This window comes from Miniopterus schreibersii (assembly GCF_964146895.1).
Source record: "Miniopterus schreibersii genome assembly, chromosome: 7".
In the NCBI taxonomy this organism is placed as follows: Eukaryota; Metazoa; Chordata; class Mammalia; order Chiroptera; family Miniopteridae; genus Miniopterus; species Miniopterus schreibersii.
The window spans coordinates 11,320,745-11,343,815 of record NC_138108.1 but is presented as its reverse complement, the minus strand read 5'-3'; the positions used below and the strand labels follow the sequence as shown (position 1 = coordinate 11,343,815).

Here is a 23,071-nt window from a genome sequence, read left to right as displayed (position 1 = left end):
GGCCCTCCGCTCTGGCCCTGCGCTCACCTCCATTGGGCCTTCCTTCCCATCCGCCTCTCAGACATCACCCCAGACCTCCTGTCCCTCTCCCCAGCTGAGGGGCCTGGGAGTCAGGGGCCTGAGAGGAGGGAGGGAGGAATGGACTGAGCCCCAGGGTAACCCGACTCCCCCCTCCTGGAGTGGGCTTGGGCGCAGGCACACCGAGGGACGGGGGCTGGGAGCCGGCGAAGCTTGAGGGGGACATGGGGGCTCCTGGAGGGAGGGAAGGAGCAGCGTGGAGTCCAAGTCCCCTCCTCTGTTGCCCCCTCCCTCCACAGCTCCCTCGAAACTGGAGCCGGGGGGCCTAAAAATAGCCCCCGAGGAGCAATTGCCAGCAGGCCGCCCCGGTGACCTTCTGGGTAGCACAGGCTGAAGGCGGGCGGGCAGCAGAGAGGCAGGGCGCCGGCCCCCCAGGACTCATCTTCCAGGGCACCGTCCCGGGTGCCCGTGGCCGTCAGCTCCGGCGCCCCCCAGCCCAGCTCGCAGAGGCCATGCAGAAATCCCGGGGCGCGCGAGGCGAGGAGGCGGGCACAAGGGCACCCCCCAGCCCCGGGGTGCCCCCGAAGAGGGCCAAGGTGGGGGCCGGCGGAGGGGCCGGCGGAGGGGCCGCGGCCGGGGCGCCGGTCTTCCTGCGGCCCCTGAAGGACGCCGCAGTGTTTGTGGGCTGCGACGTGCGGCTGCGGGTGGTGGTGAGCGGGACGCCCCAGCCCAGCCTCAGCTGGTTCCGAGACGGGCACCTGCTGCCGCCGCCGGCGCCCGAGCCCAGCTGCCTGTGGCTGAGGAACTGCGGGGCGCAGGACGCCGGCAAGTACAGCTGCAGGGCCCAGAACGAGCGGGGCCAGGCCTGCTGTGAGGCCCTTGTCACAGTGCTGGAGGTCGGAGGTAATGGGGAGGCGGGGGCTGGGGGTGATCAGAGGTAGGGAAGGGCTGCGGGGCCACGTGGATTCATCCAGACTTCTTCCCAGGTGCTTTGGCTTCTCAGCTGCGCTCACCCAGAAATGCCCACCCAGGGGAGAGTGCAGGGAAAGGGGTGTCAAGGTAGAGAAGCCCCCACACAAGGTCAGAGGTCAAGGGTCAGCAGTGGGTAAGCAAAGCCTGAGGCCCACTCGGCCTCTCTGGGAGTTTCGCAGTGGACGCCCTCCTAGTTTCCCCGTAGCTAGAGGCCACCTGTGGAAAATCATCTCCATCAGCTCCAGTAAGTTAGTCTTGAGACTCCTGATCAGCCCGACAGGCCTGTGCAGGTCTGAAGGAGAGAGCCAGCCCCTTGGTCCCACTGCAAAGCTGAGGGGATGGGTCAGAGCTCCTTGGAGTCTGTCACTGGAGCAGGTTGGTATGGTCAGCACCAGGCTGGTTGGAAGAGGCCAGTGGGTGGACAAGTAGGAATAAATGGGGTTCAGGGCATCAGGAGGTAGAGCTAGGCCTGGGGGCTCCCAGGCATGTATGGAGGTGGGTGCCTGAGAATCCACGTGCCAGTGTGTGCCTGTGCTTGTGTGTCTACGTGTGTGGGCTGTGGAGGAGTCTGGTGGTACAAGCAGGTGAGGGACAAAGGTTTGTGGAGTTGCTGTGGGCCAGCCATGGAAGGGGGATGCTTAGGCGGGTCCCTGGGTTCCTGCCCATCTTGTGTAGAGTGTTAGTCTCCTGTGTGAAAGGACTGATGATGAAACCAGGCAGAAGGAGAGGGGTCTGAGGCTGGGCTCGGCGCTGAGAGCCCTATTGGTGGTGGGTGTGCCTGGCCAGGGCCCATTCTCCTTGGGTCCATGTTTGGGCTTCCTTTTTGACCTCCTCTAGGCCAAAGGCAGAGTCTTGCATGACTGAGCCTTGGGAAACAGAATTCAGAGGAAATAGGCTGCGGTTAGGGGAGATGGAAATTAGTTTGGGGGTTACTAAGAGTGTCCTGGGCATTTTCAAGAGGGAATTCTTCCTCCAGCTGGGTGCTGTCATGTAGGGGTACATCCTTGGGGGCTGAGGAGGAGGCATAGGGATGAAGCACCTCAGGAGCTGGAGGGGAAAGAAGGCGCTAAGGTGCAGCCACAGCAGGACATAGAGCAGGGGCTCACCCTCCCTCTCTCAGCATCCCCTCTCTCCTTAGCCCCACCCTGCCCACCCTCCAACAGTCTTCAATGACTGGTTCCTTGGAGTTCCAGTGGCCAAGCCTGGGGAAGAGAGGGTCAAGACTGGCTTCTCTTGGTTGGCCCTGCACTTGGCTAGGTACAGGCTTTCCTAGCCTGGAGTTAGAGAATGGGAACCATCCTGGCAGAGCTCTGAGCTGGGGAAGGATCGAACTCCTTGGGGGTCTTAGCTCTTGTCTCCTAAGGGGATGGAAAACAGAACATAACTCGAAGGACAGGATAGATAGAGTGATGAGACTACAGCTCAGGGGAGAGAGATATTAAGGAAGGGAAAGGAAATGCTGAGGATCTTGGTGGTCACAAGGTTTGTTTAGAGTTGGAAAGGATCGCAGGGAACTGAAGTTCCAGACGCCTCCTTTTAGAGGTGAGGACACTGTGGTCCAGAGTGGAGGGAGATCTGCCCAAAGACACACAGGCAGTTATTGCCACTCCTGAATTAAGAAGCCTGTCCTCCTGGTTTTTCAGTACTCCAGGAGTTCTGGAGGAGGGAGAGAGAGGTGAGGGGGAGCTGTCCATTGTATAGCGAGTAGCCCAGGCCTGGCCTTTCTGAAGACAAGAGGCTCCTAGCCTGCCCTGGTCCCTCAAAGTGGGCAGAGTGATAGGATACTAGAGCCCCTCCCCCGGTAGGACTGTCTTCTCAGCCCTTCTGTCATATGGGTGGCATGGCCAGCAGAGTGAGTCCTGGCTGGCATACTTAGATGGAGGCCAGGGGGGTGGTCTCCAGGCTGTTCTGCTAGAAAAGCATGTGGGAAAGTAAAGGCCCCTGGGGGCTGTGGCACTGGACTTGGGGCCTTCTGACAGCCACATTAAACAGGAAGAGGGTCAGGCTACAGCAAGTCACATTTGAGAACTTTTTCCTACCTGTGAAATCTTTAGTCCAAGAGCAGGTTTATAGTTATTGTTAATTGGTAATAATTCTTAGTAGTAACTTATAATAGTATGAATAGCCACTATGCTACTGTGTGGTAGGCAATATGCTGTCATATCCTTTCACATATCATTTAAGTCCCATAGCAGCCCTGGAAAAACTGAGGCACAGAGGGATTAAGTGACATGTCCTGATGTATAGATAGAAGGTGGCAGAGCAGGGATGGAAGCTTCAGTTTGTTCCACTGCAAAGAACTGTGTGCTTAACTACTACACCCCTCCCACGTGATTTGGGGGAGGAAGGGGCTTTGCTTTGGTGATGTTGGGGACTGACTGGGTGAGTCTGGCTTCTTCCTATTGCCCAACCCACCCCCACCAGTCCCAGCCCAATGACAAGTTCTTCAGGGGCAGCTGGGCAAGCAGCTCAGCATTGCTCAGGTTTACTCATGGAAAACTTTCCTGGTTGAGATCAACAGTGGGAGGACTTCAGGGATCTCGAGGAAGCCCAGCCAGGACCTGGCTTCGGAGGGAAGGAGGCAGTTTCCTGGCTGGGACTGCTGTCTGGCTCAGCAAGATGGGGTTGATGCTGAGGTTCCTGGCACTGCTGAGGCCTGAGATGTTAGCTCAAGAATGGACGGGTATTGGCAAAGCTTGGGGAGGCCAGGCCTTTGAGAAGACAAGTGGGCTGGAGGATGGGAAGTTTGAAAAATGGGAAATGGGAAGGTGGGATTTAGGGCATAGAAATGAGGAAAGAATAGGAACAGTGAAGATGGCAGAAGTACAGAATCCTTAACATGTGTAGAGCACCTTATCTCATTCCATTATTTAATTCTGAAGCCCCTGGTTACTGTTATGATATTATACATTTAAGAAAACAGGTTTGAAAAGAAAATTTACCCAAGGTCACATGGCTAGTGAGGTGGTACAGCTGGGTCTGAAAGCCAGGTCTCTGGGTCTAGGCCATATTGCCTGTCCTCAGAAAGAGAAGCATGGGAAGACTAAGGCAAGGATCTGTCATCATAACCACCCTTCTGTCAATATCCCCAAAGTCATCTTCTGGCCCAGTTTCCAAGATAGGCAGTCTTCTCTTTCAAAACATCAGGCTCCCATCCGCATGTGCAAATCAAGTGACCAGAGTAAATGCCACCCTCAAAGGTTGGGACATGTGCCTGGAAGGGAAGGCCCGCACTAAAGAGTAGGGGGTAAGGAGGAACTGATGGTGCTCACTGTTTACCTGGAAGTTTCATTGCCAGAGTCTGGAGGAATCTGGTGTCAATCAGAAGGGCCAAAGGTCAACAGATGGTAGTGAACCATGCAGGAGGTGGTGGAGATTTGAAAGCATGGAGAGGAGAGGTTAGGGATAGGGAGAGAAAGGGCCAGTTTAGGCAAGGGGAAGGTGGGGAATACACCAGAAGCTGCATTGAGGTATATTCTGCAGTTGTGATCTTTTCATCTGGAACTTGGAATGTCTGAATGAAAAGCCAGGAGGGAACTAGAACAGAGCTGGAAATGGGTATGGGGAGTGTCTCCATCCATTCATGCCAGGTCCTAATCAGGAGAGGAGGAAGGGCCAGAGTGGGAGCAATGAGGAGCTCTGGGAGGAAAGAAAGAGAAGAGCAGAGAGGCCCTAATCACTGAAGCTTTCCTGAAGGAAGGCAGGTCCTCCCAGGCAGATCCTGAGTAGAATGTGAGATGGTAACTTCTCCAGCTGTTTCTTGGAAAAGGTCTGGGTCAGGACAGAGAAGGGAGGAAGGCTGGATGAATGAGCTGCTCCTGGAAGGTTTACTCTCCCCATCCGCACCACCCCTCATCATCTCCACCATCCGCTCTGCCATCTCCCTCCCACTGTTTTCAAGTGGCTACTGTGTGCCAGTCACTGTTCTTGGTGCTTTAGGATACATGAGTGTGGGGAGGGGTAAAGACCAAAATTCTTGTCCTAGAGATTACATACCAGTGAGGGAAGACAGACAACATTCAATAAACATAACAAGCAAAAATTATATACTATGTTAGAGATACAGAGCTGATAAAGGTTTCAAGCTCAGGGTAAGTAAAAGAAGGGACAGAAGAAACTGAACCTAGGCATGAAAGAGTGGAGGCAAAAAGGAGGGGACTGGCTCGGAGGAGGGTCTGTGTGAGTTCAGGCAGGGCATGACGACCTGGGTTTTCTCTGGAAAGGGAAATGCTGGTGGTGCAGAAATTAGAAGTCTGGGTTTGGTGAAGTGACAGAGGGACACAGAAGTATAGCCATGGAGAGAAAATGGGGCAATATTGGGCCTACCCTGCAAGCATGCCCCAGGTCAGCCTCACGGGGGTGAGCAGAGCCGACCCAGAGCAGGAACACAGAATCCCACAGGCCTCTGCTCAGCCCAGCTGTCCCGTCACTCACACCCGCTGCCCATTGGTTATTTTTGCTATGGAATGTGCCAGCCCCTCGGATTCTCCTGGAGAACAGGGGCTCAAGTTACCCCCTCTCCTCACTCTGCTCCCCCATCTGTGAGTGGGTGTGTTTGGGGGTGGGCAGGGAAGGCGCCTGTGGGCGTTCAGGTTCCTCTGGCTAGAACTGATATGAACACACATGTACTCTCTCAGCACATGTCCCTGTGCATGTGTCTTGTATGTGCCTCTGGGAGTCTGGGAAACGGGACCACCTGTGTGTACCGAGAATGTACAAGACATGACTTTAAACTTTAAAATAAGGGGCCCACAAACTCAAATAACTTCAGAAGCCAAGTAGAAACTGATGAGCAAGGCTCTGTTGTCAGCAGCTGAACTTGAGCATGCTTGCTCCACTTAAAATATGTACTGTGCAGGCTGAACAAAACTCATCAGTTGGCTCTGTGTTTATTTTGGACCCATGCTTTCAAGAAATAAAGTTAGGGAACCTACTGACCAATCAGTGTGTGAGGCTTTATGGCAAAGTGGTCACAGCGCCTGGGTTAGAGTCCTGGCTCTACCAATTATTGGCTGTGTGACCTTGGGCAAGTAACCTGTCTGTGCTTCAGTCTCCCCCTTGTTGTGAGGATTAAATGAGTTTATTCATATGAAGTGCTTAACATGATGCTCTGTGCGTATTCGGCATGCAATAAGTGTTGTTGACAATGACTGTAGTCACATCTCAGAAACCAGGATTGGCACTACTTGTGAATGCTGGGATGGAAATTTGGATCTGGGGGACACGTGGAGATACACAACCTGCGTGGATTTGGCTAAGTGACAGGGTTTTTCTGAGCCTTAGTCTTATAGGTTAAATGGAGCCAGTTAAGGCTCATAAAGGTTTCAAGCTCCCGGGGTTGTCCTGAATGAGGTAGCATTTATAAAGTGCCTGGCATTTAGCACATGGTTAAGAAAGTTACAGTAACTGGGTGAGAAGTAGAGTTTTGTGTAGGCAAAGTGTGCATGATGCTAAATGGGAGAACAAAGAAAGTTTGGTGAGTATGCTCACCTGGGAGTGAGAAGGTGGGTCTTATTTGTGACTCGGACAGCCTATTGGCACCTTGGCTGGTGTGTGTGTCCGTGCGCCAGGGCGCAGGGATAGAGTACCTACCTACCATTCAGGAACTCAGGAGCCTTCTGTGATTTTCCTGGGGAGCCTGAGGGTGTTTACAGCCTGGGGCCATGTCAGCACGCAGCCCCCACCAGGAGGAGCCTTGCCCCGCCCCGTGTGTGACCCAGGCGCCCGCACCGGCGCTGGGGCCTGCGGCGGGCTCGGCCGCGGCGAGTCGGGTACCGCCGGGCACCGGGTCCGTGTGCGCATGTTTGTAGAGGGAGCGAGCCGAGATGCGCTGACCTTCCCGAGCGGTCCCGCGGGCGGCGGAAGGAGGTGGCGCGGAGGTCGCGTAGGGCTGCCAATGAGCGGGTGGCCCGATCTCTCATGGGGGCCCCTGCACCCCTTTCTGTGCCTCAGTTTCCCCATGTGTCCAGGGCCCGGGAGGCAGATGCGGGGTGGGTGATAGCCGTCCCCGGGGACGCAGGGGAGCGGGCCAGGGAAGGGGCGCCAGGTGGGGTGCGGGCTGGCGGGGGAGGGGCGGGCTCTGGGCGCGGCCGCCGCCGCCTTCCCCCCGCCCGGGCTCCCGCGCCCCCGAGGCGGCTTCCGCCGCCGGCGCCGGCTCTGGTCCGCTTCCCGGCTCGCCCCCGGCCCCGCCTCCGACTCCGACTCCGCCTCGCCCCCGCCCGTCCCCTCCTCGCCCGGCCGCCCGCCCGGCCCCCTCCCCCGCCATGAAGAAGCTGTGGGTGAAGAAGCGTTTCCAGGTGAGGGCTCCGGGGGCGGGCGGCGGCGGGAGGGGGCAGGAAGGGCTGGGCGCCCCGGAGGGAGGGCGGGTCACCGCGGCCGGGCCGGGGGCAGGGGGCGCTGGAGTCGCGCCTGTCCCACCCTGGCGGCCGAGGCCCCGGGCCGGGCGCGGGGGGGGGGGGGGGGGGGGCTCCCGGATCTGCTAGACGAGCACGCAGCCCCTCGCCCCTCCCCGCAAGGAAGCCCCCCCCCCCCCAATCGACTGCATTCCCTGCGACCACCCGGGGAGGTCTCCGAGCCGCCTTTGGCGTGGAGCGCCCGTCGGCTTCTTGGCCACCTGGTCTTCTCTAGCCTCTGGCCAACCTGGGCCCCGGGCCCTGGCCGGCTTCCCCCAGCCCCCCACTCTGGAGCCTTCCATCTTCCGGAGCTCCCGAGAGCCAGGCACAGGGATCCGCGCTGAGCTCAATAAATTCCCAAGCCCTGCCCTGTCCTCGCATACCCGGGCCTCCTTCCTGCATTCGTGAGGCCCCTGCCCTTTGGGGGACCTTGTCCTCTGTGCCCCCCTCCTGCCCTCTTGACACCTGTCCCTGGGGTCTGCCTTCCTCCGCAGGAATCTGTTTCCTCCCTCCATCTCCCAGTCATCCAAGCAACACCCCCCATCTTTTCCTTCATGTCCGTCAGCCCCCTATCCTGCCTCCTAGCCTGTCTCTGGGGGTATCCCTCAGGTCCCCTGTCCTGGGATTCTCCATGAATTGAGTCCCAGCATTTGACCCACAGCCTTGCTGTCCTCCCTCTCCTTCCTCCCCTGACCCTTCCCAGAGCCAAGCGGAGCTCCAGCCGGGAGGGCTGACAGGCTAGAAGAGTGGAGACATTTGCTGTGGGGGAAGCTGGCCACCTTGAGTCTCTGTCCAACCCCCGCTCCCTGCCCACTGGCCCCTGGAATGTTTGGACAGGAGGTATAAGGGTGTCAGGAGCGAGCCTTCCCCTCAACAACTCATTCTGGCTTTTCTCTTTCAGAAAACCGGCCACTCCCGCCGGGCCTTTAGCCGCCTCACCCATGGTGTGTGGACTGTGGGCTTCCTGCTCTAACCCATGCCCACTCCTTCTCTTGGTTCATGTTCCTTCATGAGGCACCCAGGCCCTGAAGACAGCTCATGAGATTTGGGACACCGCCCCCCACATGCACCCATACTCACCTGCCCACCCAAGAAGGCCCCTTGTGCCCCGAGCTGAGAGAGGACCTAGCAAAAGGGGGTGGGGGAGTCATACACACCCCACCATGGGACCAAGTGAGGATGAGCTCATTGCCAGGCTTTGGCCACCAGTACATGGCTCCTGCTTGTCATGGCACGCATAGAGAAACTGAGGCTCAGAACCTGATAGAGTCAGGGAAAGTTGAAAATATGCCCAGGAAACTGCTCCTAGCCTAACTGGGCATTTTTGAGGACCATTCAGCAGTAGAAGAGAGGGGCGGGGAAGAGGGTTCCTGTCACATCATGATGCAGAACAGATGAGGGGGCAGTTTGCAAAGAGGGGTCAAAGCGCAATACAAATATTGTAATAGCAGGTGAGCCTGATCCCTAATGGGGGGGGGCTGGGCTAGTGCAAGCAGGCATGTGTGTGTGTGTGTGTATGTGTGTGTGACCAGTGAGTACACCAGTAAAAGTGCCAAGGGTACAGGGTAACTGGGGTAGTTGGAACAACCAGCCAAAGCATGGGGGCTTCCCAGCCCTGGGCACACTGGGAGCTTGCAGTCAGTCAAGAACTAGAGATGCTGAGCTCATCCCAGGCATCTCCCTCCCCTGCCCCGTCCCCACAGGGCATCTCTGAGCACTGGGTACCCTTGTGCCTCTGTGCTGCCTGCCTACCATGCCCTACCCCACAAACGCTCTGATAACAGTCTGTCCATGTCTCTCTTCTGCTGCTCCTATGGAAGCGAAGTTTTCCGCTCCTGCAGAAAGCAAAGTTACGGTAGGAAACTGGCTCCTGCCCTAGCCCTCCACTCCCCCTCTTCCCTGCCCAACCCGGCCCCTCCTCACCCTGCCTCAGCTGCACCCCGATGTGTCCCGGCTGGCTCGGGGTGGAGGACAGGCCGGTCCTGCAGTTGGTCGAGTGCCCTGACAATACGACTCTGAGGTGACTCCCACTTATTCCTGGGGTACTGGAACCCAGAATTTAGAGCCTTGGAACCTAGGACCTTGTTATTTTGGGGGCTGCATGGGAACTTAAGCTACCACTGACAGGGGAGGAGGGACAGGGGCTGAGGCCCTGGTCATTCATTAAGTGGTTGGGACGGGATGGTAGGTAGTTGAGGGCAGGCACTACCAAGGAGGCAAGGGTGAGTAACCAGGGGCCCAGACATGGAACCAGGGGGCTGGGCATGGGAGGGCCTACCCTGAGCAGCCCAGGATGGGCAGGAGAATGTGGGGAGCAAAAGAGGAGCAGAAGGGTACTGGGAGTCCTACAGTGGTAAGATGGAGCCTGCTGTGGGGAGGCAGGAGGTGGCATGGGGAAGAGTTGGAGTGAGAGGGAGGAGGGCCCTGCCCACACAGACCCCTGTTTCTCCAGACTTGGAGACAGGCGAGGATGACATCAGCGATGTGCAAGGGACCCAGCGCCTGGAGCTTCGTGATGACAGGACCTTCAGTACCCCCACAGGTGAGCTGTATGGGGTGCTCAGAGAGCAGGCAGGTGGGCCTCTCACCAAAGGCGCCTGGCCTTAACCATGCTCCTTTCTCTAGGGGGCTCTGACACACTGGTGGGCACCTCCCTGGACACCCCCCCGACCTCCGTGACAGGCACCTCAGAGGAGCAAGTGAGCTGGTGGGGCAGCGGGCAGACGGTCCTGGAGCAGGAAGTGGGCAGCAGGGGTGGCACCCGCCGCCTCCCAGGCAGCCCAAGGCAAGCACAGGCGGCCGGGGCCGGGCCACGGCACCTGGGGGTGGAGCCGCTGGTACGGGCATCTCGAGCTAATCTGGTGGGCGCAAGCTGGGGGTCAGAGGATAGCCTTTCGGTGGCCAGTGACCTGTATGGCAGCGCATTCAGTCTGTACAGAGGACGGGCGCTCTCGATCCACGTGTAAGTAACGCTTCACATGGGCCTGCACTGTCCCACCTCACCATGCTGTCCTGCACTGCCCCTTCACCCCCATCTCCTGGGCACACCCACCCCTCTGTGCACTCCTCCACCCCCCCATTGCTTCCACTCCTGGCCCCAGCTATTCACTCTGTCTTCCCACAGTGCTCCATCCGTCTCCTGTGCCATCACCACCCACACCCTCCCACACCTACTGTTCTGGCTCACCGTGACATCTCATGGTCTCTGGACCCCTCTGTCCCTCCCTTGTCTCTTCCAATGTCTCCACTTTCCCAGGGGCCCTCTTCCGCCTCGCCCGTTCAGGCTCCAGTTGTCCCCAGGATCCCCCCCCTTGGGGCCCCCTCCGTGCCTGCTGTCTCAGCAGCTGCTGCCTTTTCATTCTCTGCACATTCCTGTTCCCTGTGGGCCTTTTTCTGGGAGGAACGGAACCACGGCAGCTCCCGGGAGAGCAGGAGAGAGCAAGGGAGCAAGAGCACAACCAGGAGAGAGAAGAGAGCGAGGTGGTCGGGGGCAGGTGGGGTCGGGGGCCTGGGACAGCAGGAGGATGTGGGGTGTGGGAGAAGCAGGCGTAGGGGGCCAGGGCAGGGAGGGATGGAGACGGGGCTGGGGTAGAGGCAGAGGGGTTGGAATGCTGGAGGGGTGTGTGTGCCTGTGATGATCTTGTGGGAAACTCCCGAGGGTGGGGGTGAAGGTCGTCAGAGTAGGGGCTGAGAAGCTGAGGTGTTGGAGTGAGGCACTGGAGCCATTTTTGGAGATTTGGAGATTGGCAGATACGGGAGGGAGTGCTATGGTAGAAGAGGGGAGTGGCTGGTGAAAGAGGTATTGGGGGACATTTGGGGAGCTGACAGGGGGCCTGATTTGTGCTGGTTGTGGGTGTGTGGAGGAGGTACTACCACGGAAGAGAAGGAAGGGGCCTGTTGTGGGGAAGGTGGTTGGAGTGGCTAGTGGTGGGCAGGGAAGAGGTCTGGGCAGGGGCAGGGGAGGCTTCCTTGCTCTATCTGGTTGGCATTAACCAGGTGCTCCTGTGCCCTGGACTTGCCTTTTCCTTCCCTGCTTGTCTTTGCCAGGCCCCAGCCAGAGCCTGGAGTTGCCATGGCAACTTCGAGGAACCCATTTCCTTAGTGATGTCTGTGGTACAGAGGCTGGCCTGGAGCTAGAAACTGCCGGCAAGAGGCCTCCTCTGCTGTCCCAATTTCTCTCCTTGCCTCACCCAGTTCCCATGGCTCATTCCTCAGGGACTCTGCTGTCCCTCCCCCAGAACAGATTCTGCCTTCCTGCAGGTGGCTGGCTGAGGTTCCACTCCCTTGGTACTATGGGTTGCCATCCCCATGCCCCCGTCAGAGGTGGGGTCTGCCGTGGAGGTGGCTGACCCAGGTGGTCTAAAACATCCTTATACTCAGGCACCCCTAGAACTTCTGCTCATGGCTGGTACCCTATTTCTCCTCCCTTTTGTGCCCCCAGAATCCCAGGCATTTTGGGGGGAACAAAGGCTCAGGTTTCAGTCCTAGCACCATTTTCTAGCTGTCTCACCTTGCTAAGGCACCCTTACCTCTTTAAGCCTCAGTTTCTTCATCTGTAAATGGACCTGGTAACAGTTCCTATCTGAAAGGATTGTTTTGAGGATTAAATGACAGTGCACTTAAAGCATTTGGTACAAGCCTGGCACACAACGAGCCATTTCGTACTTTTTACTAAGCTCTCTCTAATGTGTCAGGTGTGATGTTAACATCTCAGATTCATTTTCTTGCTAATCTTTGTTTGATGTGCTCCCCAAGGGTCCAGATAGGGGAAACTGAGGCCCAGCTCTTGGACCTCAGAGCTCTGTAGGCGAGGAGTACTCTGGGCTGACCGGCTCCTTCCCGTCTCCTCTTCTCCCGCACTCCCAATTCAGGCCCACGCAGTAGTTATTTCTGAGCTGAGTTATTTCTGAGCATACCCCTTTGGGGAGCTTCTGTGCTTCTCCAGGGAGTTCCAAGGACTCAGGTAACTTTCCCAGGGGCAGGACAAAGTCAAAGGCCTGTCCTGGGAGCAGACTGATGAAATGGAATGGGAACCTGAGTATCCTAGTCTCCGACCCTAGGGACCCCAGCCACCACCTTCTGTGCCCTATCAGTACTGGGCTCAGGTCTGAGTTGGTGTTAGGGAACCCCAGGGATGGAGCATTGCACCTGGAAGGAGGCTTGAAAGGCTCCTGCCTGTTCTTCTGGGGCCCCTGTGATGGGGTCTGTCCTGCTGAGGACGGGCAGGACCGTGGGGGCCCGCTGGGGGCAGGAATGAGCGGGAGGCTGCATTCCTGAGGGGGCCCCTCCCCATCCAACCCTCCTGCCTTCCCTCACCACTGCATCCTTTGGGTCCCAGGCCTCATTCTTTTCTGTCTCACCGCTGTTTTGTTTCTGTTTCCCAGCTTCTGGGGCTGGGGGGAGGGGGCTGGTCAGAGCCCCCGTGGCTGAGTCTGTACCTGGACCCAGCCACTAGCCCAGTCTTCTGGGGCCAGGGCCGCCACCTCTCCCCAGCACAGCACCTGCTCTGGCTGTGCCTTCCTCTCTGGGGGGAGGGGGCGGAGGTCTGGCCCGTGTCACCCCCAAGCCTTCCCAGCATGCCCCACCACCAGCTCCTGTCAAGAGCGGAGGGTCTAGGAGGGGAGGCCCCTGAATCTTCCACTCCTCTTCGTCTCGGTTCCGCAGCAGTGTCCCTCAGAGCGGCGTGCACAGGGAAGAGCCCGACCTGCAGCCTCTGCGGGCCAGCGAAGCCCCTCGTCGCCCGGCCCTACCGCCGCCGTCCAAATCCGCGCTGCTGCCCCCACCGTCCCCTCGGGTGGGTAAGCGGCCCCCGCCAGGACCCAGCGCCCAGCCCCCGGCCACCCCCACGGCGCCCCACCGGCGCGCTCCGGAGCCAGTGCTGCCCGAAGACGCCGCCGCCGAAGAGAAGCGAGGGAAGAAGGCCAAGTCGTCGGGGGCCCCGCCGGCGGGCACCGCCGAGTCCCGGCCGCAGACGCCGCTGAGCGAGGCCTCGGGCCGCCTGTCGGCGCTGGGTCGCTCCCCGCGGCTGGCGCGCGCCGGCTCCCGCATCCTGGACAAGCTGCAGTTCTTCGAGGAGCGGCGGCGCAGCCTGGAGCGCAGCGACTCGCCGCCCGCGCCCCTGCGGCCCTGGGTGCCCCTGCGCAAGGCCCGCTCGCTGGAGCAGCCCGGGTCGCACGGTGACGCCTCGTGGGGGTCGCCCGGGGCCTCTCAGGAGGAGCTGCAGGCGCCCGCGGGCAGCGTGGCCGAGCGGCGCCGCCTGTTCCAGCAGAAGGCTGCCTCGCTGGACGAGCGCACGCGGCAGCGCAGCCCGGCCTCCGACCTCGAGCTGCGCTTCGCCCAGGAGCTGGGCCGCATCCGCCGCTCCACGTCGCGGGAGGAGCTGGTGCGCTCGCACGAGTCCCTGCGCGCCACGCTGCAGCGCGCCCCGTCCCCTCGGGAGCCCGGCGAGCCCCCGCTCTTCTCCCAGCCCTCCACCCCGAAGACCTCGCGGGCCGTGAGCCCCGCCGCCGCGCAGCCGCCCCCGCCCAGCGTCGCGGGGAGGCCCGCGGATGAGCCGGGGAGGCCCCGGAGCCGCGGGGCGGCGGGCAGGACAGAGCTGGGGGAAGGCCCGCAGCAGGAGGTTAGGCGCCGGGACCAGTTCCCGCTGACTCGGGGCAGAACCATCCAGGAGAGCCGGAGCCCCGTACCGCCCCCCGCCCCGGCCGACACCCCCGAGGCCAGGACGAAAGCTCCCGCGGGTCGGAAGAGGGAGCCCCCGGCACAAGCCGTGCGCTTCCTGCCTTGGGCCACGCCGGGCCCGGAGGGCGCTGCTGTGCCCCAGACCTTGGAGAAGAACAGGGCGGGGCCTGAGGCCGAGAAGAGGCTGCGCAGAGGGCCGGAGGAGGATGGCCCCTGGGGGGCCTGGGACCGCAGAGGGACTCGTAGCCAGGGCAGAGGTCGCAGGGCCCGGCCCACCTCGCCTGAGCTCGGTAAGGCCCCCGGAAGCACCCAGAGGTGCTGGGACCTGGGTGGGAGGGCGTTTGGGGAGAGGGAAGCTGCTAGGCAGTTGCGAGGGTCTGGTTTCCCAGGGCATGGGCCCAGGCACAAGTTTGAGCGTAGGGTTGTGAAGGTTGCTGTGATAAAACCTGCCTGCCGGTGAGGCGCTGTGCGTGTGTTTTTATGGAGACTGGGTGGAGCTGAGGTGTGAGCAAAATCCGGTGCCCAGATGCCTGCATCAGCCCCCCACCCCCACCCCGTCCAGTGGCCTTCTACTTTGCGGGGTGAAGGACAACCGTGATGGAAGGCACTGGTGGAGATTTAAGGAGCTCCTCCACACACCGCCCCTCTGTGAGGGAAGAGACGGAAGGCTGCCTCAATAAATAATTTGTTAGGTCCCTGTTACAGGCAAGCCTTGGACCAGCCAATTCTCATCTCTGCCTCCCCATCCTGGCACCATCCCCTGGCCCATCTGTGGCCGCTAAGATCTGACCCAGTCTCCTAGCCTCCTCGCTCCCATCCTTGAGTCCCTGCATCCTGAGCTGACTGTGGTCCCATGCCAGCCTGTGTGTGGTCTCCCAGTCTTCCTGTGGGTGATGGCCAATAGCCAGACTGCCCCTGCCCCTAACTCTGCTCATCCTGAGCATCACCTTGGGGCCCACTCCTGGGTTGAGGCAGAGGAAGCCATCCTTCACTCGTTCCCACCCCCTGCTGCTCCCCTACTCCCTGTGCCCAGGAGACCCTGTGCATGCCTTTTTCATTGCATTTACCACCCTGTACTTTTCTTCAGCAGAATTACTTTATTTTTCATTTAAGTATCACCGTCTCAAAATTTCTAGAGATGATTAGGCCCCTGTCCATCGTTCTACTGGCCATTGTTACTGCATATGCACAGCTGTGTCCCAGGCATTGTTAACTGGGCACTTAGAGGGTATTTTAACTTAATCTGTATGCCAGCTTTGCAAGATATTGGGTATATTTATCAGCTCCATCTTACAGATAACAAAACTGAGGCACAGAGAGGTTATCTAATTTGTCCAAGTTTATGCAGCTAGAGGACAGCATAATTGGGATCCTCACTGCTCTTTTGGCATTGCGCTTTATCTAGCTTATAGAACGTCAGAGTTAGAAAATACCCAGAGAGGTCTCTTTATGTGTCCAAGCGCCCTGTAAGCAGGAGCCACATCTTATTTCTTGTTATCTCCCTGGTGCCAAACAGAGCTTAGTATGCAGTCAGTACAGTGCTACTGTTTGATTAGTGGGCAGAATCAAAGCTGATTTTCATGATGCCTCTCAGAGGGCTGTAGGACCCACCTGCTACTCCTTCTTGTGAATAGGGTGGCATCATTAATATGACAGTACTCCATGTGTTGCCCTGTGACACCACTGTTATTGTTTTAGGTTGCTATTAGCTTGTGTTCTGTCTGTATGGAAGCCTGTAATATCCTGTGCCCCTCACGGTCTGGTCTACCATCCCCAACCACTGATTGGTGTAAAGACACAGCACAGTTCCTGCCTTCCTCCAGAAACAACACTGTAGCTGAGGTTGAAGAGCAGCCAAACTAATATAGAGTCTGGGATGCCCCTTCCTGCTTGAGAACCCCACCTCTGCCTTCCCTTCTTCCCTGTCTCAGGACATTCAGGAGAGAGACCTTTTGCTCCCCAACCCCCACCTTCTAGGGTTTGGATTTCCAAGAAGAGGGGTTGCCATCACACCCTCTCCCCCTGAGTAATCTCCATAGGGACCACATCCCTTTACCCTGTCACCTGTGTCTCTGGCAGAGTCTTCGGACGACTCTTATGTGTCTGCTGGAGAAGAGCCCCTGGAGGCCCCCGTTTTTGAGATCCCCTTGCAAGATGCGGTGGTGGCCCCAGGGGCAGATGTGCTGCTCAAGTGTATCATCACTGCCAACCCCCCTCCCCAAGGTGAGCCCCAGAGTTGGGGGCTGGCTGGGGTTGAGACGGGGGGGGGGGGAAGAGAGGAGATCATCTGCTCCATGGGGCTGGCCTGACTCCTGTGTGTGTGTGTGTGTGTGTGTGTGTGTGTGTGTTAGAGCTTTCCCAGAATCCCCTGAGAAAAGGGAGGGCAGGCCTGGGCTTCTGTGAGTGAGGGGAATCCTCAGAATTCCCTAGGGTGGGGAGAGGAGTGGTTTGGGTTCTGGGTGGGTGGGGGGCTTTGTCCCAGTGGGCCCCTGTGGGCCATGGAAACTTGGTCACCCTGCTGCATCCCCACAGTGTCCTGGCAGAAGGATGGGTTGGCGCTGCGCAGTGATGGCCACCTTCTCATCCGGGCTGAGGGTGAGCGGCATACCCTGCTGCTCCGGGAGGCCCGGACAGCTGATGCCGGGAACTACAAAGCTACCGCTACCAACGAGCTGGGCCAGGCCAGCTGTGCTGCCACGCTGGCTGTGAAACCTGGTAGGGAATCTGTGGGCCCCAGGGCCGGGTGGGGTGAGCAATGACTCTTCCCTGTGGGCCCAGGTTCCCTTCCCACTCAACCTAGAGCTCAACTTTCAACTATCGTGCACAGTCTGTTCTCTGGTGTCCACTGCTCTGGTGGAAGCATTTTAAATGGCCTTGGCCTCAGGGCAGAGGCCAAATTCCCAAGGCACACACCAGGCTGGCCAATTCATGAAGTCACTGAAATTTGTCTTTAGGCATCCTCTAAATGCCATCCTTTCACGGCATTTCCCTGAACAGGGTCCTGTGGGGAAAGCAAATTATCCTTGAGTCTCAGAGAAAAAGAATCTCCGGGCTCGAAGGGCTTAAAAGCCATCAGGAACCTTCTGAGGTCACTTCCTTTTTAGAACAACCCCCTGTCCCCTTAAAGGAGATGCTTTTAAGTGCTTCCTCCCCTCCCCTGCTCCTTCTGTTGAACCCAGAGCTCCAAAGAGGGTGCAGTTGAGACCACCTCTTGCTGCGGAGTAGCAGTGCCTTGTTTTCTATTTTTATGAAAGTCCTCACTTGGTGTTGGACTACTTCCTTTGGATTTAAGCCCAGTTTCTTTCAGGTTCAGGCTAGGGCTGGACTGGTGTCCATGTACATGGCCAGTTCAACTTGTTCAGGTTGCTTGGCCTGACAATGTGCTGACCCTGGGCAGTTGGGGTTGGGGGGAAATGAGGCTGGGGAAGGGACATTCCAGAAGGAAAAGATGCAGACTCAACCCTCAAGGAGATTATCACTGAATGATGAACCTCCATCAGAGCACTCAGGTTGGAGGAAAGTGCAGGGCAGATGAATCCTGTGCCTAGGTGGTCGAGCAGTGGGTCAGTGTGGAGGGATGCTGGATTGAGAGACATCGGGGCCCTGAAGGAGGCTGGGATTTAGACCGGCTGTGGGAGGGGCCCGGCATGCTAGGAGGGGAAAAAGCACACGCTGTTCTGTCCCTTTCTTTTACTCGGCCCTGCTGGTGACAAGATTACAGAGCCTGTCTTGCTGCTGTTTTAGGGCCTTAGCACCTTCATGATTAGGGAGTTCTTGGTGGTATATGACCCGAATCCAAGTCCTACTTTACACCCGTATGGTTGTACCTGTCTGACTTTGCAGAATGACAGGTCTTAGCTTACAGACCCCTCCCAGGAGCTCAGGTCTTAGGCTCTCTCCTTCCCCTCGCCGCTCCCACCTCAATGAATCATACCTTTCCCTCTACTGTGTGCTTTCCTTCCATCACCTCTGGGATCTGCTTCTGATTCAGCTCCCAGCTCCCCTTAGGGGGCCCAGGCTTGGCTCCAGGACTCCGGTCAATACCTGGTTGGGACTGAGATTTGGCAAGGAGTGAGGAGGGGTGCCCCAGTACTGGCTCGGGCCCATTTGGGAGCCTTTTATGGTTGGGAAGGAGGGTTGGGACAAGGCAGCTGTCTGCACTTGTCTTGCCTTTGCCTGCTGCACCTCCCTGCGTTTGTTTCCTCATTTGTAAACCAGAGATAATTATACTATTCACACAAAAGAAAGCAAATGTGTGAACGAGCTTTATGAACTGTAAAACTGTAGACAAATGTTGGTTGGAGTTCAGGTTTCCTAGGAGGCTCTGGAAGCTGTCTTCCTTTTCTTCCCTTTTTTCCTACTGTCTGTGCCTTGGGGTCTCCCCGCCCCTTACCAGGCCTGTAGCCCCCAGCCCCCTATATTTCCCAGCCTTTCATAGCATCTCTGTGCCTCTCCATCCTGGGGAGCCAGGGCATGCACCCAGAGAGCACCTCCTAAAAGTCAGACTGGCTCCAGGGCTCCAGGGCTTGAGGGGCAGGCACGTGGGTCCAGACTCAGCTCTTGTGGAGGAAGCAGACTTTCTTACCCTACAAGGCTCTGTTTGGTCCAGAGCAGCTGGATGGAGGCCAGTGGACGGGAGAGCAGCAAGAGTGGGTGGAACCAGTGGGTGGCACAGACATTTGGCAAAGGCTGGGGTCCCAGGCCTGGAGTTTGTAAGGAGTGAGGGGGTGGGGCTAAGGAAGGGTATTTGGCAGTGTGGCTGTGGGTGGGGTAGGAGTAGGTTGAGAGAAGGAGTGTCTAGTGTCTTTTGGGAAGAGGCCTTGTGGAACCACCTCCTTTTCTTGCTCCTTACCAACCCCTTTGGTAGCCAGGACTGGCTGCCCAGTGACCTCTTGGGGTGCCTACCCCAACAAGACCTGCTTTTGAAGACCCACAGATCCTAATTCTTGGTTGGGAACCACTGGGACAGGGAATCGGTAACTAGAGAATGTAGTTACCCTGGTGCTGTGGTCTGGGGGGCCCAGTCTGTTCTCACCAGCTCTGGCAGCCCCACCCAGCCCTGGATCCCTCCCACCCTGCCCCACCCCCCTGAATAACTGCTGAGACCATAGTTGAGCTCCTGAAAGGTGTGTGTGTATTGGAGCAGGGGGTTGGAGAGTTCGTGGAATGAGCTTAACTGAAGCTAAGCACTTCACAGCTGCCTGCATCCATCACACAGGCATTTATTGAGTCCCGACTGGACGCCAAGTGCTACATCTCTCTAAACAGTTTCATGTGTTTGGAGAATGGCATATGCTTTTTTCCAAACCCTTTCACATCTCTACCCTTACTTGAGCTACATCACACCATGTACAGTTGACCCTTGAACAGTGCGGGGGTTAGGGGCACCTACTGCCGTTACAGTAGAAAATCCGCATGTAACTTAGTTGGCCCTCCATGTGGGCACATTCCCAACCGCCAGCTAACCCTTGAACAACACGGGTTTGAACTGCTCGGACCAATTGGAAAAAAATCCTTGTATAAGGGACTATTGCAGTTCAAACCCATGTTGTTCAGGACCAACTGTACATTTCTTGGAGGGACATAACATGTGATGACATTCCCAGTTTACAAGTGGGAAGATGAAACCGTGGAGAGTGAAGCGACACTGAGATAGCACAAGGCCAGGGCCTCTACTTAGCATCCGTAATCTGCTTAGGGATGCTATAAGCAGCAGGCGATTGAAATACTCACCTATGAAGCAAGTAAACTCAGTGTGATGGCAGACGAACATAATGTGACTAGTTAGCATCTCCTGAGCCCTTTGTATGTACCAGGCCCTGTACTGATTGGGTTCTTACATTGAATCCACCCTGTTGAGGTAGGTTCTATTTATTATGCCTATGTTACAGATGAGGAAACTGAGACTTGGAAAGCTTTAGCAAATTGCTCTAGAATAGCACTGACCAATAGAACTTTCTGTGATGATAAAAATATTATATATGTGCTCAGTCTGATATGGTAGCCACTAGCCACATGTGGCTACTGAGCACTTGAAATGTGACTTGTGCGACCGAAGAGTTAATTTTTCATTTCATTTTCATAAATGTACATTTAAATGGTCTCAGTGGCTAGCAGTTACCCTATTTGCTCAGCTGTAGGAGCATAGCGTCAGTGGGAAACTGGGTGTGATTTGAAGCCCTCCCATGGATCTCCCAAGCCTATACTCCTAACCACTGCACCGTATACTGTCTACTTTCCTCTACCCAAGAGGTTCAAGGTTCAGGTAGAATTATGCTCATCGGCAGTCTTTGAGGACAAAGACTGCCGATGGCCTTGGGTTTTTCTCTCCTTCCTCTCCTCACTTTCCCTTTCTACCATGGCTGTGGTTCTGCTTTGTTTCCCTACACGCCTGGTATGCACACAATCGGCTCACCTCACCAAGGGCTCTGGTCAGGAGGAAGGGGGACGTGGGTGACTCCATGTGCCCAGGCCTTCATCCTGTTGCTTGCAGTCCTCCCCTCAAGCATAGGTCTCAGTTTGATCCCAAGGTTCTAGCATTTTCCAGTGGAGGCCTTGGCCTCCTCACTAACTAGCCACCATGTCCTCATCTGTACAGCAAGGATCATAACTCTTGGGCTGCTTTCTCGGTAAGACTTGTGAGGCTCTGCAGGGTTGAAGGTTTAGCTAAGGACCTTTGGGCCAGAGGATATGGCTTATCAAAACTCATTTGGGTCCCATCTGTTTGATGACACTATCACAACAGAAAAGAGGTGGTTTGGGGAGGTCAGGAATATAAAGGGAAAGAAGGGAATCATAGCCCCCTTCTCCTCCTGACTCTGGCTCTGGCCCTGGCCCGGCCCCGGCAGGTTCTCACTTGTGAAGTCAGTGGCTGCCTGTGGAGGGGATCTTGGAATGCCACATGGCCCTGTTGTCCATCCTTGGGATTTGGACAGCACCTAAAAAAGCAAGTTCAGTCCTTGACTGGACTCAGCCCTTCCTCCCCACTCTGTCTACCAGAAGCAGGTCTGCCCCAACAGGTGTCCCCCAGGGCTGCTACCTCAGAATGGGGGTCATTATGCACAGCCTATCAGAAGAATGGGGACCTAATTTACTGTGGGTGCCAGTGCTTATCTAACATGGAGCAATCCTAAATAATCATAGGGAAGACATTAACCACCTCCATGCCTAGGTCAGGCTGACCATGTGAAATGCTCTCTGCTTCCTTGTTCATTTTTAAACCAAACTGAAACATTCTCAGCACAACTCTTCCCCTTTCCCTCACTTCCATGGTGGGATTACCACAGTGGGCATTTACGCAAGTCACCTCTGGAGGAACCCACAGAGACAGTGTGGGCGGACAGCCGCTGTGAGCAGCCAGGCCACATACAAGGCTGCGACCCTCCAGCACACTGCTCCCTTCCGCAGACTCCTCAGGGAGCTCCCTGAGCCCTCAGGGTAAAGGCCACACTCCGGAAACTGGCCTCCACCTTCTGGACCTGAAGAGGATCTGAGGGTGGCTGGAGGCAGCTGAGGCAGAGGGAGGGACCTGCTCCAACATTGTCACATCCCATTTCTTTCTTCTCCACCTAGTTCTGTAGCCAGAGGGGTTGAGCTACAGTTCTCTGCACACGCTTTCTGCCTCTGAACATTTGCTCCTGTGATTTCCTCTCCCAGGATTGCTTTTTTTCTGCTTAAACTAAACCCTTATTTCTAATACCACTCCTTCCCTCAGTCCCCTTCTTCTGTGAGCCAAGAGTAATGTCCTATTGTCTTCATTCCTGTGGCCTTATCTGCCTCCCTCTTGCCACCTTATCCCTGTTTCCTCTTATAGTCGTGTGTGTATCTGGCTTATCATCCATATCAGCCAGAAGGCTCCTGAGGTTATGGCTGTGCTTTGGCTATTTTAGCCCTTGCAGCCATACCTGGAGGGCCTCCTGGACAGTCAAGGGCTGTGTGTGAGCTGACAGTAGGGGGCAGAGATACCCAAGACTTTCCAAGCCCCTGGAAGAACCTGGGTAACACGTAGAGGCTGGGGGGAGACACACGTCTGCAAAGGGTAGTGAGGATTTGCCTAAGAGTGGAAGGTGGGAGACAGAGACTGTAGAGCAGTGGTCCTCAAAGTGTTGTCCTTAGACCAGGGGCACCAGCATCACCTTGAGAATGTGTTATAGATGCACATTGCTCGCCCCAGCCCTGACCTAGTGAATCAGAGACTCAGGGTGGGTCCCAGCAACCTATATCTTAAGGAGCTTTCCGGGTGATTCTGGTGAATGGTGAATTTGAGAACCACTGCCGTAGAGTTAGGGACCTTGCACAGGTGGGAGGCCAGGTGGAATAGTGGGAACACATGGACTGTGGAGCTAGACCTCTGAGGTTCAGAGCCCTGCCCTAAAGTTTGGTGGCTGAGTGAGATGGGACTGAGTGATACCACCTCTTAGGGTTATCGTCCTCCTTACACTGAGTCATGTGGGTCCCTAAACTTCCATGTGCTTAAGAATCAACTAGGTGCTTTTGAAAATGCAGTTTCTTGACCTCTATTCCAAGAAATCTAATTTTTCAGGTCAGAGTGAGGCCCAGGAATTTATAGTTTAAACAGGCTCCTGGGTGGTCCCGATGTGGGTGGTTCAAGGACCATCCTAGAAGCCCTGATGTAGAGGGCCTTAAGTGATGCCTTTCCTGTAGCTGGCTGTGACTGTTTCTATTGTGAGAACACCTCAGGGGATGTTGGGATCAGTATTGAGTGGGATGCACTGGCCTGGGGAGGGAGGGCTCCCCAACTTGTGGGCTCCCCAAGGCCAGTACTTTGATCAAGTGAGTCTTACCTGGGAGCAGTGTTGAAAGGCCAGACATGTGCAGAGTCAGCATGTTGTGCAGTGGTGGGAGGTGCAGGGGCAGTGCGTACATGGTGGGCATGTGTGCGTCTAGGTTTGGGGGTGTACCTGCTCCCCACTCCCTGGCTGGTGTAACTATGTTTCAGACAGTGAGAGCTGGTCTTGTGGGTGGAGCAGGGCTGGGTGTAGGGGCTGGTT

At 56.9% G+C, this 23,071-nt stretch overlaps 1 protein-coding gene across 2 annotated transcripts in view; it reads left to right on the top strand.

Annotated features, from left to right (window-relative positions):
* Positions 1-530: 530 nt before the first annotated feature.
* SPEG (striated muscle enriched protein kinase) overlaps positions 531-23,071 on the top strand; it is a gene marked incomplete at its 5' end in the record, with an annotated part of 54,936 nt that continues 32,395 nt past the window's right edge. For both annotated transcript variants that reach the window (XM_081143063.1, XM_081143064.1), the window contains 7 exons: positions 531-921; positions 9,208-9,237; positions 9,835-9,924; positions 10,008-10,344; positions 13,047-14,350; positions 16,140-16,283; positions 16,593-16,775. In XM_081143063.1, coding sequence (XP_080999189.1) covers positions 531-921; positions 9,208-9,237; positions 9,835-9,924; positions 10,008-10,344; positions 13,047-14,350; positions 16,140-16,283; positions 16,593-16,775 — 2,479 coding nt within the window. The remainder of the gene's footprint in view (positions 922-9,207; positions 9,238-9,834; positions 9,925-10,007; positions 10,345-13,046; positions 14,351-16,139; positions 16,284-16,592; positions 16,776-23,071) is intronic.